Source organism: Geotrypetes seraphini, chromosome 9 (genome assembly GCF_902459505.1).
Source record: "Geotrypetes seraphini chromosome 9, aGeoSer1.1, whole genome shotgun sequence".
Lineage (NCBI taxonomy): Eukaryota > Metazoa > Chordata > Amphibia > Gymnophiona > Dermophiidae > Geotrypetes > Geotrypetes seraphini.
In genome coordinates this window covers 5939988-5960104 of record NC_047092.1, presented here as the reverse complement: position 1 = coordinate 5960104, position 20117 = coordinate 5939988, and the positions used below count along the sequence as shown (strand labels likewise).

The window sequence follows — 20117 nt, the reverse complement described above, 5'->3', positions numbered from 1 at the left end:
GATGGTTTTATCAGGCACTTCCAGTGTGGGAGGTGCTTCAGGCCTGCTGTGGTACTGCGACAAGAACACAGAGATGGATTCCCAGTAATTATAAATATTTGACCCATTCTGAAACATAAGCCTGTTTTTTGTTTTTTATTAAATCTTTATTCATTTTTTAATTTACATCAAGTGTACACTAAACAAACAATTATAGTACATCATCACTTGAAAAATCTTCTATAACAATCTTTCAAGAAAAAATTAATTCCCTCCCCTCTGCCTGTGTTTTTGAAAGGGGTGTCTGACTTCTTTACCTAGCAGAATTGCCCTATATTGGTGTAGCATGGAATATTGCTACACCTTGGGTTTTGGAAAAGCACTAGTGACCTGGATTGCCGAAACTTAAATATGAACATAAAAATAACCTTACTGGGTCAGACCAATGGTCCATCAAGCCCAGTAGCCTGTTCTCACGGTGGCAATCCAGGTCACTAGTGCTTTTCCAAAACCCAAGGTGTTGCAATATTCCATGCTACACCAATATAGGGCAATTGTAACAAAATGGCGATAAGGGCTCCAACTTAATTTAATTTAATTGTTATATACCGCTAATAACCGTGAGGTTTCTAAGCGGTTTACAAAAATGATGCATTAAAGATACAATAAATAAAAACTAAATAAATAAGATAGGTACTTGGAAATTCCCTAACTGTCCCAAAGGCTCACAATCTAACTAAAGTACCTGAAGAAACAGTATGAAAAATAAAAAGACAGAGGTAGAGATAGAGATAGACATGAAATATTCCAATAAGTAACTTCAAACTTTACAACAATATGCCCAAACGCAAAGAATATTTTACATTGGTGTCCGTATAAATAAAGTACTTCAACAACAACCCTTCATGATATCTTCATACATTGTGTAATTAGATGTGACCTCAGATACACCACCTCCTCCTTAGATAATAAATTATGTCGGGAGGGAATAGTCATTGGCCTACAAACTTTTTAGTATGACCATTTTTTACTTTTTGTGTAACTTTTTGAGTTTATATATATTATAGGAGATTTTTCCATATTTAATAATAATCTTAAGATGAATTTTATACTCAACTTAAGTTCATCCAAAGCTCTCGCACTCCTGGGGCCAAATGATCCGAGCGATCAAAGGAACCATTTTGATTTAATGAGCCATTCGCAGTTTCACTGTGCCGGCCGTGTGTACTTACACGTGCATGGCTTAATCTTTGAGACAAGCATATGCTACTGGCAGGATCAACCAGTGGCTTCCCCCATGTCTAGCTTTCTGATCCCAATACTGTTTAATTTAAGTTTAACTTCAATTACTTTGTAGAAATATTTGTCTATAAAATATCCTAAGTGGAAGCCATGAAATGATTAAGCTGAACTATCTGATGCAAGTTTAACATTTGCATTTCGTTTCCCTATGACTGTACAGGCCAGAATCCAGAGACTTGAAGAGGGGACCAAATTAGATTGGAGCTCAGCGGAAGCATTGGCCTTTGGTTCATTACTTTGCCAAGGTTAGAGGCTTATGGTCTGATACTGCCTTGAAAGTTTGTATTGTAGAAACAGATGTACACAAACCTATAGGCCCGGATTCTCTAACCGGCGCAGTTGTCGGCCACCGATCACATGACAATCACGTGATGGCGCCGGCTTGAGAATTGCGCATCTGGTAAAGGTAGAACAGGGTTTTCCAGGCGTACATTTTGAGCGCCTACCTTTGATGTGAATTGCACCTCTGCAGGTGCTTTATGATGCCCAACGCCACTTCCAGCGTTAGCCAAGCCTACAGTGGCATTAGGCACTGTAGAGCGCCTACTGAGGTGCAATTCCAGTGCCATTTTTTTAGGCACCGGTAGGCGCCTTGAAAATCAGCTTAAAACGTTGTTTAAGTGGTGTTTTTCACTGAGTTTGGGCACCTACCAGGACCTAAAACACTGGTGCTGTTTAGAGAATTTGGACCAGTGTATTAGATTAGACAATGGGGTCCTTTTATCAAGCTGCAGTAGGGGTTTAACAAGAGTAATACTGCGCTTTAAACTGCCTGCCGCGCTAGCCGCTAAAGACTGCATTGAGCAGGCGTTAGTTTTTTTTCCGGCCGCGGGGGTTAGCACATGATGAAATGTCCGACGCGCTAACCCCACTAGCGCGGCTTGATAAAAGGACCCCTATATATTTTTGAAAAATAGTATGCACAATTCCTTAACAACACCTTTTTTTCTGTTTTCTGAAAGATTGAGTTTGTGGCTTAAGTTATACTGTATTACATTCATTCATACGTTTTTAATAATTAATTGTATTACTTCATGGAAATATGTATGCTGGTATGTAATCCGCCTAGAAACTAATTGATAGAGCAGAATATAAATATTTATGATAAATTTCCTATCGGAAGAAGGAAGGAGCACCCAAAATGTGTGTTAAATGCATTTTAGCAAGTGTAATTTTCAGGTGGTTTTTAATCAGAATTTTTGGGTAATTTTCTATGTCTTATTTTTTTTTTCTCTTAATCCTGCTGTATTATCGTATATACTTGAATATAAACCGGGATTTTTGGGCCAAAAAATTGGCCCAAAAATGGGGGTCCCGGTTTATATTTGAGCCAATATACCTCCTTCCAAAATTTTTGCAGGTCGCCGCCGTTCACCCTGCCGCCCTCCCTGTCCTAAATTCGGGCTTATACCTCTACTGATGATCGTCGGTGGAGGTGCAGCAAGCAGGAGTGAACTTTTCAAGTTCCTGCCTTGCTGCTAACAGGCTTCTGTGAGTGTCTTCAGCCGCACTGAGAAGCAGGAGCAGGCGTGCGATTTTGTGAATTCGCAGGAGCCGTTAAGGAAGCTGCTCAGCACCAAGCAGCAGCGCAAAATTGCGCGCCTGCTCCTGCTTCTCAGCGTGGCCGAAGACATTCACAGAAGTCTGTTAACAGCGGGACAGGAACTTGGAAAGTTCGCTCCTGCCTGCTGCACCTCCACCGACAATCATCAGTAGAGGTATGAGCCTGAGTCTAGGACAGGGAGGGAGGCAGGGTGCACGGCGGGGGCGGCAGGGAGGGCAGAAGGGTGCAGATCCTGGGAGTTAGGGAGGGTGAAGAGTCTGACGGGGGAGGGAGGGAAGGAAGGAAGGGTGCTGGGTGCAGAGTCTGACAGAGGAAGGAGAGAAGGAAGGGGCTTTGTGCAATGCCTGACAGGAAGGGAGCTGCGTGCAGTGCCTGACAGGAGGAGGAGGGAGGGAAGGAAGGAGGAAAGGGGGATGGGTGCAATGCCTGACAGGGGAGGGAGGGAAGGGGGATGGGTTCAGTGCCTGGCAGGAAGGGGGATGGGTGCAGAGCCTGGCAGGTCACTTTAATATTAAGCTGCCCGACTTTTATATTCGAGTCAACCATTTTTCCTCCTTTTTGGGGGGAAAAATGGGGTCTCGACTTTTATATTTGAGTATATATGGTACTTCCCCCCCCCCCCAGCTTGCCTAGGCGATTTGTTGCATCCTTACAGGCTTAAGGGCTGTAGGAAGCTGCTTCTTCAGCATTGCACCTTCACTACTTTCAATGACCAGTGAAATAGTTTTAGCTGTCTTCCCTTTCTTTTTGGGTCTCTATGTAAAAGCAACTCCAAACTAGCTGCAACACCATGGTCAGAATCACTGGCTCTACTCTAGAATTAACTTTCATCTGGATAGGACACAACTCTGAATTAGGTTTCGTTCATCTGAAAAAATGTTCAACACTAGTTGTAAGAAGGTGAAAATAATTTGTATTTAAATCTTCAGTTAAGAATAAGATATTTTAAATTAGGAAATGTTCATTTATAGGAATTTAAAATCCACCTATCTAAGTGAGGAGCCGTTATCCTTCAGATCACAAAAATGTGGACTGTCTTGATTACTAAACTGACCCGTGTTTGAGACCCTGTGTACAATATTCACTGTCCCTTAGTAAACATATTGCTTTACCAAATCTGCATATATTGTCTGTGTCTGCCGAGACTTTCTGTATGATTTAAAATTGGCCAAATTCCTGTGATTTTTCTCTGCTTTAATTGGACTTTTAAAGGGTTCCATGTGCGGTTAAGTGGGCAGGATGTGGGGCGTGGAACCTTCAGCCAGAGACACGTAATGGTGGTGTGCCAGGAGACAAATGACACGTACATCCCACTCAATCATCTGTCACCGGATCAGAAGGGTTTCCTAGAGGTACAGTGTATCTTCTGGTTTTCTTTGGTACTTGCTGTTGCTTGCAGTTTTTTTGGAAAAGGTGACTTTTCAGAGTAATGAGTCAATAAAGATGGCAAAGAAACACAGTACAGAAAATTCTGACAGCACTTCTTTTATGGATATGGCTTTTGTTCTGCTCAAGTAAATAGCTATAGTGTTTCTCCCATTCATTGTAAATCATGTAGTTAGGCACTCATCTCAATATATTATTATACAGTACATTTTTTGGGTTTGGTTCATCATCCTTTACACCTGAACTTGCACCCACCTCATTCATTACCATCTCTGATGGTAAGAAGTCTTAAATGGAGTTGCTTTGTGCTTCCAGGTGTCTTTTTCTTGTTTTGGCCCCAACCTTTGTCCTCTGTACTTCATCTATCACATCCTCCAGAAGGGAACATACTCTTGAAATTCAGTGTATCTTCACTATGCACAATAGCTATATATTTTTAAGGAATTTTAGCATTTACATATTAAACACAGAGGCCCTCTTCATAAGAAATAAATCTGTTTGTCCCATTTTGTTTTAGTGGAGGAACACTGCAAATCATTCCATCCATGAAAAAACACTTGGGAATAATTAGGAGTTCTTATAGGTGTCAGAACAGGAGAGGCCACAGGGGCTGTGTTCTCCCCCAAAAATTGGCAGTCAGAAGAGTCAGTTACGGCTGTACCTTCCCTGGTCTCTGTAATTTTAAATCTTTGGGTAGCTGCCACTTAGCATCAACAAGCAGGCTTGCCCCGGAACCCTTCATTCTGTAGCCTGCCACCTGCACATTGCAGAATGAAGACTTCCGGGACTCATTGATGCTACACGACGGCTGCCCGAAGATTTAAAATTACAGTGACTGGGGAAGGTAGGTGGGGGAGTCGGGAGCTGGAGAGAGAGGTTGTGCCACAGGATCCTGCTGGGGCTAGGGAGGAGCTTTTGGGCCACCCCCAAACAAGTGTTCTGCTGCCTATGGTTCTGTAGTATTCAGAATGGACTTCTCTACAAATAATTGAAATGATTTTTTTTGACTGAAATGCTGCAGAAATTTATTGGTGCCCTCACAAACGCATTTTTTTTTTTTTTTTTATTCTTTATTCATTTTAAATCCATCAATAAGTGTACAAAATTATACCAGTACGTAACAAACATATAACACTTGAAAATCTTACACATATAATCATAAAATATAAAAATTACCACCCATCCCACCCATTCACCCTCAATTACTACAAATAAACATAATTCAAGTAGAAAGTTCAAGTTTCAAGTTTATTAAAATTTTGATTTGAACGCAATATCAAATATTTCAATGCGTTTAACAATAGTAATTTGGGGGGGGGACAAATAACAACCATTAGAACAATAAACATACAATCTTATCTATAGTTATTTGAAGATACATAAGGAATACAAGGATAAACTACATTTGTTTAAAATAAAATAACCAAAAGAAAAACATTTAGGGAAGAACAACATCAGGAGGGGTATTAAAAAGTTTTTAAAGAAACTTGGTCTAAAAGTAACTGGTGTTTTTTTGGTTTTTTTAAAAAATGAATTGATCTAAATGATAATAGAAAATCAAAAAGATTATCTGGTCTAGGCTTCATATGCATCTATATAAAGATAGCTTTCTCCCCTAAACCCCCCCCCCCAATAAAATATATATACCTAACAAAGGAAAATGATGTTCACTCATTACAATAACTTTCTAATGGCCCCCAGATCTTCTTAAAATTATTATAGTTACCTTTCTGCAAAGCAATTGCTCTTTCCATTTTATAAATATGACAAAGTGAATTCCACCAAAAAGAATAATTAATATTAGTATAATTTTTCCAATTATTAGTAATATGCTGAATTGCAACCCCTGTCATTATTAATAAAAGTTTGTTATTATGCGCTGAAATTTGACTTTTTTTCCTCATAGACATGCCAAACAGAATAGTATCATAGGATAATGCAACATGGTTTTCTAATAGACAATTTACTTGAGTCCAAATTGAATTCCCAAAAATTTTAATTCAGGGACAATAATAAAGTAAATGGTCCAATGTCCCTGCTTCCAGATTACAATGCTAGCATCTATTAGACTTAGAGCTATCTGATTTTTGTAAATGAACAGGGGTCCAAAACACTCTATGCAACAAACGCATTTTAGTTCATAACCCCAATCCTTTCCCAGAATCTTCATGTTTCTGATGTCATACAATGAATGAGATTTGCACAGTGGTAAGATTCTGATATGGGAAGAAAAAGAGGGCTACCAGTAAGTGTCCTTTATTTAGAAGTTGCCGCTGATCTGAACTGTACTAAAGGGGATTTAGGTAAAAATATTAAATATATCTGGCCCTAAGAGCCTTGGTCCTTTGGTGAGAGTTGTAGTTACAAAAGATACTGTATTTCCCTTTTTTTTTCCCATTCTTGGTCAGGTGAGCAACAGTCCCTTGTCTGAAGAAGCTGTCCTTGGGTTTGAGTATGGCATGAGCATTGAGAGTCCTCGCTTACTGCCTATCTGGGAGGCTCAGTTTGGAGACTTCTTCAATGGAGCCCAAATCATTTTTGACACTTTCATCTCTGGAGGTGAGCATTCCATGAACATGGAACAAATACCTAACAATAATTTGTTTATTTTTACATGTAGCTCATGCCTTTTTTTCATGGCATGTTACATTCAGGTACACAAGGTGATTTACTTGTCTTTAGTGGGTTTAAAAGCTAAATTTGTACCTCAGGCAATGGAGGGTTAAATAACTTGCTCAGGATCACAAGGAACCACAGTGAGATTTGTACCTGGTTCCCCAGGTTCTTCGCCCACTGCTCCAATCATTAAGCTACTCCTTCAGCTCCATATAAATGCATGGCTAGACATCCAAACCAAAAGTTATACAAGTCTGGAACTGCTTCATCCACAGTCCAGCTAATCCAGCAGCAAGGAGATGACATTTCTTATAGCAAGAGATAAATAGGGCAGTATATTTCATTGCATAGGGCCTAGGGAATGGAGTAAGCTTCCTGAGTATATTCAACGGCAGCAGAATATACAGAACTTTCAAAAACTGTTGAAGTGGCACTTTTTTGCCAGATGAAAAACAAGGTTTGAGAAAGTGTTATTAATGAAAAGGAGAAGAAGATAGTAAGGTGCTGGTCGCCTGTGTATTTTATGGTTTGTACTTGTATTATGGGAGTCCAAAACAAAACTACTTTGGCTCGGCCCAACATTAGATCATTTACCCACCTCCATCCCATTACCCTCTGGACCCACTCTTCAGCTTGAGTTTTCAAGCAAAGTCCTAGGCATCGTCATAGACTCCTCTCTCTCCTTCAATGATCACCTCAACTCCTTGATAAAAAAATGCTTCGTTTGCCTTCATATGTTGAGGAAGGTGAGATCCTGCTTTCATCATTCTCACTTTACCGTCCTCGTTCAATCTACTATCCTCTCTAGACTGGATTACTGCAATTCCATCTATATAAGCCTAACTAAGAAAAACCTCCATAGACTTCAGCTAATTCAGAACGCCGCAGCTAAGCTTATTTTCGCAAAAGGCAAGTTTGATCATGTCTCCCCACTCCTCTCCAAGCTTCACTGGCTCCCAGTATACTCCAGAATCCTCTTTAAATGTGCCTGCTTAGCCTTCAAGATCCTACATGGCGTCCTTCCTCCCATTATCCCACTCTTTTGGAATTCCTCAAAACCACACTCCACCAGACCCTCCCAAAAACTGAAACTATCATTCCCCTCTATAAAAGGTATATCCCGCGCAGGAAAACTTGGAACATCTCTCCTCTTTAGAACCACAGAACTCTGGAACAACCTCCCATCCCCACTCAGAAACTCAAGCTCCTTCCAATCCTTCCGCAAACACTTGAAAACTTGGCTCTTTGCAAAAATCTAATCACCTCCCATTCTCCAGTATTCTGCCCCTCTCTTTCCTCTTAGTCCCTCTCCTTTATCCCTCATTGTAGTTCCTTTCCTCTTAACTCTGTAAACCGCGCTGAGCTCTGCGCTCGTGGAGATGGCGCGGTATACAAACCTAAGGTTTAGTTTAGTTTAGTTTTTGTATGGTATGTTTATGTATTGTGGGAGTGTGTGTTGTTGATGGTATATATAATGTTTGATGTAATGTTAATAGTTTTTGTATGTACTGTATTTTTCAGTCTATAAAACGCACCTGACCATAAGACGCACCTACGTGTAGAGGAGGAAAAACCAAGAAAAAAATTTGGTTCAGAATTTTTTTTTCTTGTTTTTTTTTCTCCTCTACACGTAGGTGTGTCTGGTGCCCTTCCCCCCCCCCCCCCCCGTACCTTTTTTTAAATGCTGGTGGTCCAACGTGGTCTCGCCAGGAGCTTTCCATGCTCCTGCTAGATAGCTGCCTCCTTTGTTGCTGCAGAGCGGCGAATAAGGCAGGAGTGTGAGCTTTTTGCTTCCTGCCTGGACCTGCGCTGCTCTGTGAATGGCTGCCGTCGGTTCTCGCGATTCACGAGACAGCAGCCATTCACGGAGTGACACAGGACCAGGCAGGAAGCAAAAAGCTCACACTCCTGCTTTATTTGGGATATAAACAAACAAACAGAGCATATGTTATGGTTTTAATGCAAGGGATAGGGTTATGAGATTGGCTGGCAGTACACCAAGAATTCATTGATTGTGATGAGTCCATTTTATGCATGGAAAAATTTATCCCCTCACTGAATGGGTTTTATTTTTTTCTTTTGTAGGTGAGGCCAAGTGGCTGCTGCAGAGTGGGTTAGTGGTCCTCCTTCCCCACGGGTATGATGGTGCAGGTCCTGAGCACTCCTCCTGCAGAATCGAACGCTTCCTCCAGGTAACAGTAACAATGGCTTCTGGATAAAGTAACCCATTTGATTTTTTACAATATGCATTTTAAGTAACACTGCTGAATGTATGTCTATGCTTGCTAGCTTACCTTTGTTCAAATCCAGTACTTACCAACCTTTCTGTAGCATCACAGGCACAGAAATCACTCACAGGACTTTGCAAAGAGGTATCGCCTACTACCTGTCCTCTTCCATGGTCCCATATGCTGTCTTTGCATTCTGTCAGTATACTCTGTGAGATTAGACCCGACAAGGCACCTTCTCTTTGGAATGCACTTCTTTGCGGCGAGAGGCACACCCTATAGACTGTCAGCCGGTGCCGACTCTCTTCCTCGCCAGCGCCTCTCCCCCACCTGCAAAAGGACAGGTTAGGGTCTGGCCGGAGGGCCTCCGCGCATGCGCGAATGTCAATGTGTTGATGTCGCACGTGTAATGTTAACAAGTTCACGTCTACACACTTCTGGGTGCCTTCCGGCTTTGGCACCTGGTGCCGAAATGTTTGTGGGACACTGAGGTATATCATCATGTGTGAGATTAAACTCTCTACTCCCCCCATCCCACAGAGCCCTTAAAATGAGGGCCACCCTTTATAAACCTGCCATTATGCTTAGAAAATTGCTTTCTATGTTCATGTGCTTTTCTGTAGTAATCAAAAGATTTTTATGTATATAATGGAGTGTTTTCCCATGTGAAATTGTGTTTTGAAAATTCCCCTCATCTCTCCCATTCATAATTATCAGGTCAAACAAGGTTCTATTTTTCACCGGTGTAATAAGGAGACCTTCCTCCCATCATTTACCTTTTTTAAATTTCCTTTTGAACTTAGTCCAGACTAGTGCTGCTCGATTCAGGAAAAAAATTTCGATTCGATTCAGCCTATTGAATCAATTTTTTTGATTTGATTTTCCTGCCCAATTGGGTGGTTTTTTTTTTTTTTTTCAAACATCCTGGTGGGTTTATTTTATAGCCTCTTCACCCCCATTGCCATCTCCTAACCACACTGGTGCTGTGGTGTAAACAAAATAAACAAACAAAAAAGACTTTTCCTCTCTCTGTTAAATCCTAGCTCACGTTTGTGGTCTAACAAAAGCTCTGGCAGGATACACGTTTCAAATCTGACATATTGTAATCACAAAACAGAAAATAAAATTATTTTTCTACCTTTTGTTGTCTGGTCATTGTTCAAATCTTGTTGGTCCCAGGGTCTGATTGTCTTCTGATAGCTTGCTTGCCAGGGTCTCCTTCTTTCTCCATGCTAACCATCCATCTGCCATCTCTGTCCTCCCCTTCCCACCCCTGGAGGTCTGGCATCTTTCCTTTTTTTCATCTACAGATCCACCTTTTCTCAACTACCCTTTCATCCAGCATCTCTCCCTTTCTGTAACTTTCATCCCTAAATCCCATTGTCCACCATCTCTCTCCCTCTCCTCTGTTTTTAGACCCCTTATTTCTTCCCCCAGAAATCCAGCATATGCACGTCTCTTTGAACCCCCCTTCCCTTCCTCCCTCCGTGTACTTCTATACCAGGGCCCCCTCCCCTGAACATCTGCACCCCCCCGAAGGCCTGCGTATTCAGTTTACCTAATTTCAGTAGCCTGCCCTGCAGAAGATCGCTGTCTCTAGCGATCTTTGCAAGCTGCCATACGTCGTACGAGTTGTCTTCTCTCTGCCGCGGTCCTGCCCCTCCTCTGACGTCAGAAAAGGGGTGGGACCGCAACAGAGAGAAGACAACTCGGACGACGTATTGCAGCTTGCAAAGATCACTAGAGCCAGCGATCTTCTGCAGGGCAGGCTGCTGAAATTAGGTAAATTGATGCGGGGAAGCCGGACACCAGCGGGGAAGCCACTTTCTGACTGACCATCCCTACTCGCCCTCTAAAGCAGGAGCGGCAGGCCAGCAAGAGGCAGCGCTGCCGCTCCTGCTTTAGAGGGCGAGTGGGGAGGATCAGTCAACGAATCAGGAGGCTGATTTATTTTGTCGTGGTAAATCGATTCGAATCGTGAATCGGGCAGCCCGATTCTCAGCTTCCCCAGCCCCCCTGCCCCCAAGACTCACCAGCCCCCCTGCCGATTCCCAGCTTCCATCCCCAGCCTCCAAGACTCACCAGACCCCCTGCCGATTCCCAGTTTCCATCCCCAGCCCCCAATACTCACCAGACCCCCTGCCAATTCCCAGCTTCCATCCCCAGCCCCCAAGACTCACCAGCCCCCTGCCGATTCCCAGCTTCCATCTCCAGTTCCCAAGACTCACCAGCCCCCCTGCCAATTCCCAGCTTCCATCCCCAGCCCCCAAGACTCACCAGCCCCCTGCCGATTCCCAGCTTCCATCTCCAGTTCCCAAGACTCACCAGCCCCCCTGCCAATTCCCAGCTTCCATCCCCAGCCCCCAAGACTCACCAGCCCCCTGCCGATTGCCAGCTTCCATCTCCAGTCCCCAAGACTCACCAGCCCCCCTGCCGATTCCCAGCTTCGATCTCCAGCCCCTCTGCCAATTCTCAGCCCTCAGGCCCCCTGCTGATTCTCAGCCCTCCTGTCGATTCTCAGCCCTACCCCCCCCGCCGCTGCTTATTCTCAGCCCTCCTGCCAGTTACCCTTTGCTTCCGAGGTCTGCTGCTCCCCCCTCGATGCTCCCATGTCCTTTCGTTTCTTCTGTTGTAACTTCCAGGAAGTTACATTAGATGGGAACGAGTCCGGCGGCCGGTGGTGAAAAAAAGAATTAACTTGAATCGGGGCTGAATCGGTGAGTCAGTTTTTTTACCAAAACGAACCGATTAGAATCGATTCACCTGATTCAAATCGGTGAACCAATTCGAATCGTGAATCGGGCAGCACTAGTCCAGACTGGATTTATTTTATGTCACATTGCCTGGCTGTCAGACCTCTTGTTTTTATTCTAGATGTGCAACAGTGCTGAGGAAGGAGTAGATGGCGACAATGTGAATATGTGCGTTGTGCATCCGACTACTCCAGCGCAATATTTCCACTTGCTGCGCAGACAGATGGTGCGGAACTTCAGGAAACCCCTCATTGTGGCTTCTCCCAAAATGCTGCTCAGATTACCGGTAAGGGCATCACGTCTTTGATGCAGTTTGGTTCATCCCTCTTCATCCTGCTAGTTTTTATGGTGATGCAGAAGAAGGGAAAAATAGGCTGATGTTCCAAAAAATCTCTTATCAGGTCCCTTCACCTCTTAAAACAGTTCTTCCCTAACCTAGAAGGAACAATGAAAATACTCCTCTAGATCCACTTTAATCATTAGAACTAGGGCTACACATTAATCTCTGTTAATGCTGCAGTTAACCTGTTATTATTTATTTGTCATGATTAAAAAACAGCTAAGCGCAGCCAGCAGTATTAATTGCAGCATCTCCAGCATGCTGTCTGCTTCTCCACTCTGCATCTTTCCTTCCACTTCCCACCGCCTGCAGCAGCAACTGGATCAGCCATGTCACCCAAGCTCTTCAACATCTTTGTCCAACCGCTAGGGAATTTCATCAGAAAACCGGGATGGGAATGATACATCTACGCAGATGACATCCAACTGATCATTCCACTAAAGAAGCAAAATGTGAAAACTAAACCAGATCAAAACATGCCTGGGAAAAATCTTCGAATGGCTCCAAACAAATGGACTAGTAGCCGACAAGGAGAAAATGGAACTATTACTAATTAACAAATGGGGAAGAAATAGCCCAAGATACCAACTAACATTGAACGGCAACACCATAAAATCTTCCATGGATGGGGTGAGAAACCCAGAAGTATGGTTGAACCCAGACCTAGACATGACAACACAGAGATCAAATGCATCATGAAAAACACATATGGCGCAAACTACTGGGTCAGAGGACTCGAACCCTCCCTCACCCGTCAAGCAATGTCCAACGTAATTATAACCCTGGTACGCTCAATTGTTGCCTACTGTAACACGATCCTACTGGTTATTCCAAAATACATGATTAAACAGATTCAAATGGTACAAAATGCAGCAGCAAGATTTCTGCTGGGAAAATAAAGGCAGACAAGTGCCACCCTGCTACTGAAAGAGTTACACTGGCTCTTGACTGAAAGCAGGGTGAAATTCAAGATCCTACTGCTGACACACAAAATCATTCATCTCTCTGAACCACAATATCTAGCGGCCAGACCACATCAGCACATAACACACTCAGCACACTACACTCAAGCCAAAATCACCTGCTGGAAATTCCCTCCTTCAGAGACATCAGATACAAAAGTGTCGGGAAAAGAATGTCCTCAGTGATGGTTCCAAGGTGGTGGTGGATTGTCCTCCCGAAGGAACCAAAACTAGAAAAGGATACTGGAAAGTTCAAGTAAGGGATAAAGACCATCCTCTTCATAGACTACTTTAGCCAATAAAACAATGTAGAAGAGACAGTTGGCTAGTCCCCCTCCTCTCTCCCCTATCAGGAACATGATAGGATGAACACAATAGGGATATAAATAGACAAAGCCCAGGAAACATGATACGGATATGTATATATAGATTATATTTAGTTGAACTGGCCAACCTCCTTAGGAGTTGTGTAAATTTTGTGTACTTAGCTGCAATAGTAAACTTAATACAGTGGTACCTTGGATTACGTGCATAATCCGTTCCAGGAGCATGCTCGTAATCCAAAATGCTCGTTTATCAAAGTGAGTTTCCATTATTTCCTATGGGGAAACTCGCTTTGTTACATTCCCCCCCCCACCCGAGGCCAGCAGTGCTGCTCCCCCCCCCCCGCCCGAACTGGCCGCCCCGCCCGAACAACTTAAACGTACCCCCCCCCCGGTCTGGCACGCAGGCACAGATTGTGCCGGTGCCTAGAAGATCTTCCAGCTTCTGCCTGCCTTGAGCATGCATCTGCGCATGCTCAAGGACTTCTAATTCTCCCTCTCGCCGAGAATCTCGCAGATGCATGCTCAAGGCAGGCAGAAGCTGGAAGATCTTCTAGGCACCGGCATGATCTGTGCCTGCGTGCCGGTGCCAGACGGGGGGGGGGGGGGGGGGTTGGGGTTAATTTGAGTTGTATGGGCGGGGGGGGGTGGCGGTTTGCACGGGGGGGGGGTGCCGATTGGAGCGAGGGGGCCTTTGCGAGAGGGGGGGAGCGATGCCAGTTATCAGGGGGGTGGGGTGCTCGCAAATCGAGTCAACACTCGGTTTGCGAGTCAAAAGTTTGCTGAGTGTTTTGCTCGTCTTGGAAAACACTCGCAAACCGAGGTTTGACTGTATATGTGAATATATGTAGGCCGATTGATTTGGTATAAACATCTGTATATAAGTAGGATCATCGATTATGGCATAATTATGCTGGTAATAATAACTTTGTATTGTAACCCCTTTACAGAAGCTCATGCAAACCGCTCTGAATTGACTCCCTAGTCATTAGTAGCCTTATAGAAGCTCACAATAACCAATCAACCTCTGTTGGAAACTAGATCCTGGGCTTGATGGACCTTCAGTCTGTCCCAGTAAGGCAATTATGTTCTTAAACATGGAGAAACAGTGGGAGGAGAGGATAAGGGGTTATTAGGAAGAGTGAGAGAAGGAGGGAACACAGATTAAAAAAACGTGGATTATGGATAGAGGAGGAAGATCAAAGATTGGGAGAGGAAGGGATGACCTTTGATCTCTTCAGTCACTTGTTTTCCCATGCCCCCACTAATCACCCCACAGCCCCTCCGATACCTGTTCTCAACTTATGTATACTCTGCTCCCCCCCCATTCTCCATGCTCTTACACCCCGCCCTACATTTCTCAAAGCATAAAGCCCCCTCTTTTCCCCTCACTTGTACCTCCGATCCCTTTCATTTTCTCCCCTTATTGCAGCTCTTAACATTTTTACCCAAGATCACGCCAGATCCCCTCACCCATTCCACATCCTCTTTCTCGTTTTTTGTCCATCCACACTTGCTTCTGATATTGGTCCTTAAATCTTACAGTTAATCACAATTAAAAAAATTTAATTCAATGATTAATTGTGGTCAGAATTAAGGTGCCAAAGACATGCATCATTTGCATGCGCAGATACACTATGTTATACAGAGCCATCTTTGGTGCCCTATTGTGTAATATGAAATGCAGCCCTAATTAGAACCTGAGCTATCCTGCATATTGGGGGGGTTGAGCAAACTCCAGCCTTTAATTAGTAACCTTATTTGTGATCTGATGGATAGAGAATACAAGAACCTTAGTATTTATACATACAATACTTTTGTTTATTGAAAGCTTCTAATGAATAGGAAGTCAATTCAGAGCGATTTAAATTTCCTGGAAGCTCAGTAGTTTCCCCCTCCCCCCTTCAAGCCTGATTCCAGTGACTCGCCCAAAGCTGAAAGGAGGTTTCAGCCATTGCAGCTGGGGAATTGGTGGTAAGGGCTGGTGTAGCTTTTTTTGGCACTGGATTTAACAAAGAGCTGTGTAACTGGTTTGGCAGAAGGGATGGGACAGCAGTGTGGTTAAAGCGAGTGAGAGCTGGGAGAGCAAGTGCTAGGGTTAAGGAAGGCGGAAGGGTAGAGAGAAATTGGTATATAGCTTAGCTTTGCAAATGTGTTATGGCTGCCAACTAATTTGGTTATGCCCTGTCTTTTCTCCCTCAGGTTGCAGTGTCAGGTTTTGAGGACATGGCCCCAGGAACAACATTTAGACCAGTCATTGGAGAGTCATCTGTAGATCCCAAAAAGTAAAATTTATTCTAAAATAAGATGCTGTACACCCTTTCAATTCTCTCTCTCACTTACCTTGTTTAAAATGTATTTGCTTCCAAGTCTACTGTTCATTTGTTATATAGAAACCTTGAAAGGGTTTGGAAAAAGAGAGCAATTGATGTAGTCAGTCTGTCCATTTGTCTCTGTCCACCTGTGGTCTTTCTCCTTCCTCTCAATCGCAAATAGAGTGGGGATGGAACCAGAGATGATCAGCTAAAAATTCATTGCAACAGGTAAAAACAGTCCATATTGTAGTGTTGGATCAAGCCACTGTAACTATTCTATGTGCAGCGCTGCATGCGTCTGGGAGCGCTATAGAAATAATTAATAATAGTAGTGGTATTCTATGTTGCAATGTTGAATCAGATTCGACAGTTGTGTTTTGGCTCAAAAGCCTGCTTCAGGGATACATTTAACATCCAGTAGGTGGCAATATTTGGGCATCAATAAGTAATGAAAAGCACTCTTAATGTGGGAGAGAAGAAACTGCATTTCACCGCTAGGCCAACTATGTAACATCCTTCTGAACGCGTTTAGTAATCCAATAAACCGCCCTACATTATGGAACTCACTTCCACAATACCTCCGCGACGAACAACAATTAGCCAAATTCAAGATAAATCTAAAGACTTTCTTATTTCGGGACGCCTTTAATCAAACCTAAATTCTTTTTTTTTCTCTCTCTCTCTTTTTTCTTTCTTTCATCAGGCAAGCATCCATCATCTACACGCCTCCCCTTCCCTTCGTTCAATCCCCCCCCCCCACTTTTCCCATTTCTTCTATACAATGTAACTTTTTCCCTTTCCTCCCCTATTGCCCTCACACTCCAGCACGTCAAGTCTTTGTCATTTACGTTTAATTTTAGACTTCTTCACGCACATTCTACTACATTTAAACTCTTTATTAATTTTATTGTTAACCGGCCAGACAATTGTTTGATGGTCGGGATATTAAAAACCACTAAACTTGGAAACTTGGCAATAAATTTTTAGCTGATCATCTCTGGTTCCATCCCCACTCTATTTGTGATTGTTTGCATTTCCTGGGTTTTTGTCCTACTTTCTCCTTCTCCTGCCAGTAAGGTCCCTTTGTATCTGTGTCTGTGCCCTGCATGGTGGAGGTGGCGAAGACCAGGACTATTTGAACTCAAGAAAGCATGGGACAAGCAGATAGGATATCAAGAGGAGAGGAAGAGAGAATGGGTGGTGGAGATGGACAGATGGGATAGCCCATAACTTTTTCTTTTTTTTAACTGGAGCTAAAGGGGGGAGGGGCTGGTCCTAGTGGCCCATGTTCAGAAAAAGGCTTTTTTGAGCTACACAGGAGAGCTAGTCTGTTCATGGTGCGGTTGGATGTCATCACCAGTGTGTGGCCGACGTATCCTGCTCTCCGCTGAAAAACCCTGTTTATAGATATGTAAGCTTATCTCTCCTCAAGAGATAAGTAATCTGAAAGGAAAGAAAATGATTTTTTGTTTAACAGCCATTTAAATTGTATCTGGGACAGGTACAAAAAAAAGCTACATAGATTGTGAACCTACTAGAGATGGAAAAATATACCCGTATATAATATGTCAACCATTTTGATTGAAACCACAGAAATCTCTTCCCCTTAAATTGTCTGAAGGCTTTTTCCGCTGGTATTATTGCTTTAATTTCTTGTAGCTTGATGGTAGATTTGATTGTTTATTGGAAAAATGCTTGCTTAGGTCAGTAACTCTTCTTTCTTTTTTTTTCTTTTCTACCATGAAGGGTCAGCAGAGTGGTGTTTTGCTCTGGCAAGCATTATTATGCTTTAGTTAAGCAGAAGGAGACACTAGGAGAGGCGGCACACAGCTCAGCTATCATCCGGGTGGAAGAGCTCTGTCCCTTCCCCCTGGAGGCACTGCAGAGAGAAATGAGCAAATATCAAAATGCCAAAGGTCAGGAGAATTTCCACACTCTCAAACATTTACATATCATTGCATTGGTCAATGTGTCTTCAGGTTGTTTCTTTAAACAAAACTTTTCTAACAACAAGCAGCCTCAGTAGATTCTGATTACTCTCTCTAGGGAAAAGAGCAGCACCCCAAAATAGGAGTTTGCTTTATTCCCAGTTTTGTATATCACAGAGGAATTTCATGTGAAAAAGAGAATGTAGAAACAAGGGGGTATGTTGACTGCCTGTTTGCTTGGTAACCTTATGTGCATGAAAGAAGAATCAATTTTAACTCGCAAAACCACATTTACTTGGTCAAAATCATTATGTAAAAATTAGCTCCACATTTAGTTTCCAGCTAATATCTCCATCTGAGGTAAACCAATCTAGATGCGTTGGTTATATCCTCTTGCCAGTAGATGGAGCCAGAGAAAAAAAACTGAGTTGACTTTATTTTCCTTATAGGGGACTGGCACAGCCTTTAACTCCTCCATATTTGTTTGGCTCCAGCTGATGATGCAGACATGTGGTTTGGTGCGTCAAGAGCTATTACACAGAGTCCCAGACATAATACTCTTGAACTTTATGCAGTTTTACTCTCTCTTAAGAGGTAACTGTCTTTTGGAGAAGTCCTGGAAACTTAAGGACCAAAATTAAGAGACTGGCTGGAAGTACTTGTAGGAAGCCTCCCCTGATTTTAGGGCCTTCCCCCCATAGTAGTCTGAGCCAGTTATGAGCTATACTACTCGGGCAGCTCTTTCCCTTCCTCAGGAAGGTAATTCTGGACAGTTGGTTTCACTGTGGTAGATCTCCTTGTTGCAAGCCACTGTAATTTGGCTACCCTTCACAGTAACCCCAGGAATCTTCTTACTGGACACTATTCAAGTAGATTTCCCTTCAGCCTTAGTGTAGGCTTGAGGCAATGCTAGGTTGGTGCAATGAGCCACAAGGTCTTAGGGATTCAGTTTATGTACTGAAAAGAGGTCAGGGCATAATACAATATTTCAGGTCAATGAAAAAATTAAGTCTGTGAGTTTTCCTTGTCTTGGGGGCCCGCATGCAGAACGGCATATCTCTTCTTGTGTATTTCCAGGCAAGGATACTCAAAAACATTACCTCCAAGCATTATCACCTGTTTTGCAGATTCATTATTGGTTTTCCTCTAGCGCTAACTGTGGTTCTTCTGACCTGTCAGATATCTGGCTATTTGGTGTCTAGTCAGCACGCAGTTTCTCAGAGGTATCTGGAGAAAACTTTATGGCTTCTTTGTCCCCTGGAGTTTGAGAAAGCCCTGAGAGCAGAGGTTTTGTTATCCCCAGAATATGTTTTGCTTGTCCATAAAAGATTTCTTGTAAAACAGTGGTCTTCATTGCAAGGTCCGCAAGCTAATGGTAGTCCTCTGGGGTGGCCTTTGGAGCCTGTGCAGAATATCACTTCCCCCCCCCTCCCCCCTAGGGATCTGGCACTTTTTGCTTTCAGCACTGCAATTCTGCACTCTTTGGGATGTGGACAGTGTGAATGAAGTAAACATGCTGCCTTCAGCGGCCCCAGAAGCTTTCCCGCTTCTGCCGCACTTCATTCACGCTGCCCATGGCCTAAAGAGTGGATTATAGCGCTGGAAACAAAAAGTGTTGGATCCCAACCGGTGGGGGTGGAATAGAAGATGCCAGACTTCTGTGGAAAGAAAGATGGGGAGGAAAGGGGAAGGGCAGAGAGAGGGGGGAGATGGAGCACATGGATGGAGAAGAGGGGAAGACATTTTTCTATTCCCCCTTTTTTTATATTGTATTTTCACCTCTAATTCTGCATAGGCGAGTAATCAAATATTAAATAAACTATGAACATGGAAAAGTAGACAGATTGAGAAGGAAGCAGATAAATGGAAGAAAGTTGAATGTTAAAAGTTAATACGAAAGATGGATGTAGGGCAGAAAGTAAGGAGAGCAAAACAGAAAATGGAGAAGAAGATCCTGGAAACAGAGAAGGAACTGCAGCCAGAGCCTGGGAAAATATGATTAGAAAAATAAAATCACCAGACAATAAAGGTAGGAAAAATGAGTTTATTTTTAATTTGGTCATTGGAATATGTCCGTGTTGAGAATTTCCATCTTCTGTCTATATTTTGCACTGTTCAGGAAGAAATGCATTTCTCCCTAGTTCTCTGCCAGAGTTCAGATGTGTATATTAGGACTTTGTTTGTGGTCCTGTATTTGCATATAGGGTTTATTGTGTGACCAAGGCCAAGTGTTTGGTAGGAATGAGTGTCGAGAAGCGCTATTGGTATCATGGCCCCAAGTGGGACGATATTTGACAGTTCTCCTTCAGCCCTTTTGGACCCAAAATGGCCCCCGCTTAAAAATTAGCAAAGACTACTGTTCTAAAATTTTCTGAAGGTGTTCTTTGTCTTAAAATCCCCCCGACCCTCTCTACCATCTAT

General features: G+C 43.0%; 1 protein-coding gene across 2 annotated transcripts in view; it reads left to right on the top strand.

Annotated features, from left to right (window-relative positions):
• DHTKD1 (dehydrogenase E1 and transketolase domain containing 1) overlaps positions 1–20117 on the top strand; it is a 63386-nt gene that overhangs the window by 39658 nt on the left and 3611 nt on the right. For both annotated transcript variants that reach the window (XM_033958692.1, XM_033958691.1), the window contains exons 9-15: positions 1442–1526; positions 4058–4197; positions 6640–6790; positions 8933–9039; positions 11950–12114; positions 15656–15738; positions 17515–17684. In XM_033958692.1, coding sequence (XP_033814583.1) covers positions 1442–1526; positions 4058–4197; positions 6640–6790; positions 8933–9039; positions 11950–12114; positions 15656–15738; positions 17515–17684 — 901 coding nt within the window. The remainder of the gene's footprint in view (positions 1–1441; positions 1527–4057; positions 4198–6639; positions 6791–8932; positions 9040–11949; positions 12115–15655; positions 15739–17514; positions 17685–20117) is intronic.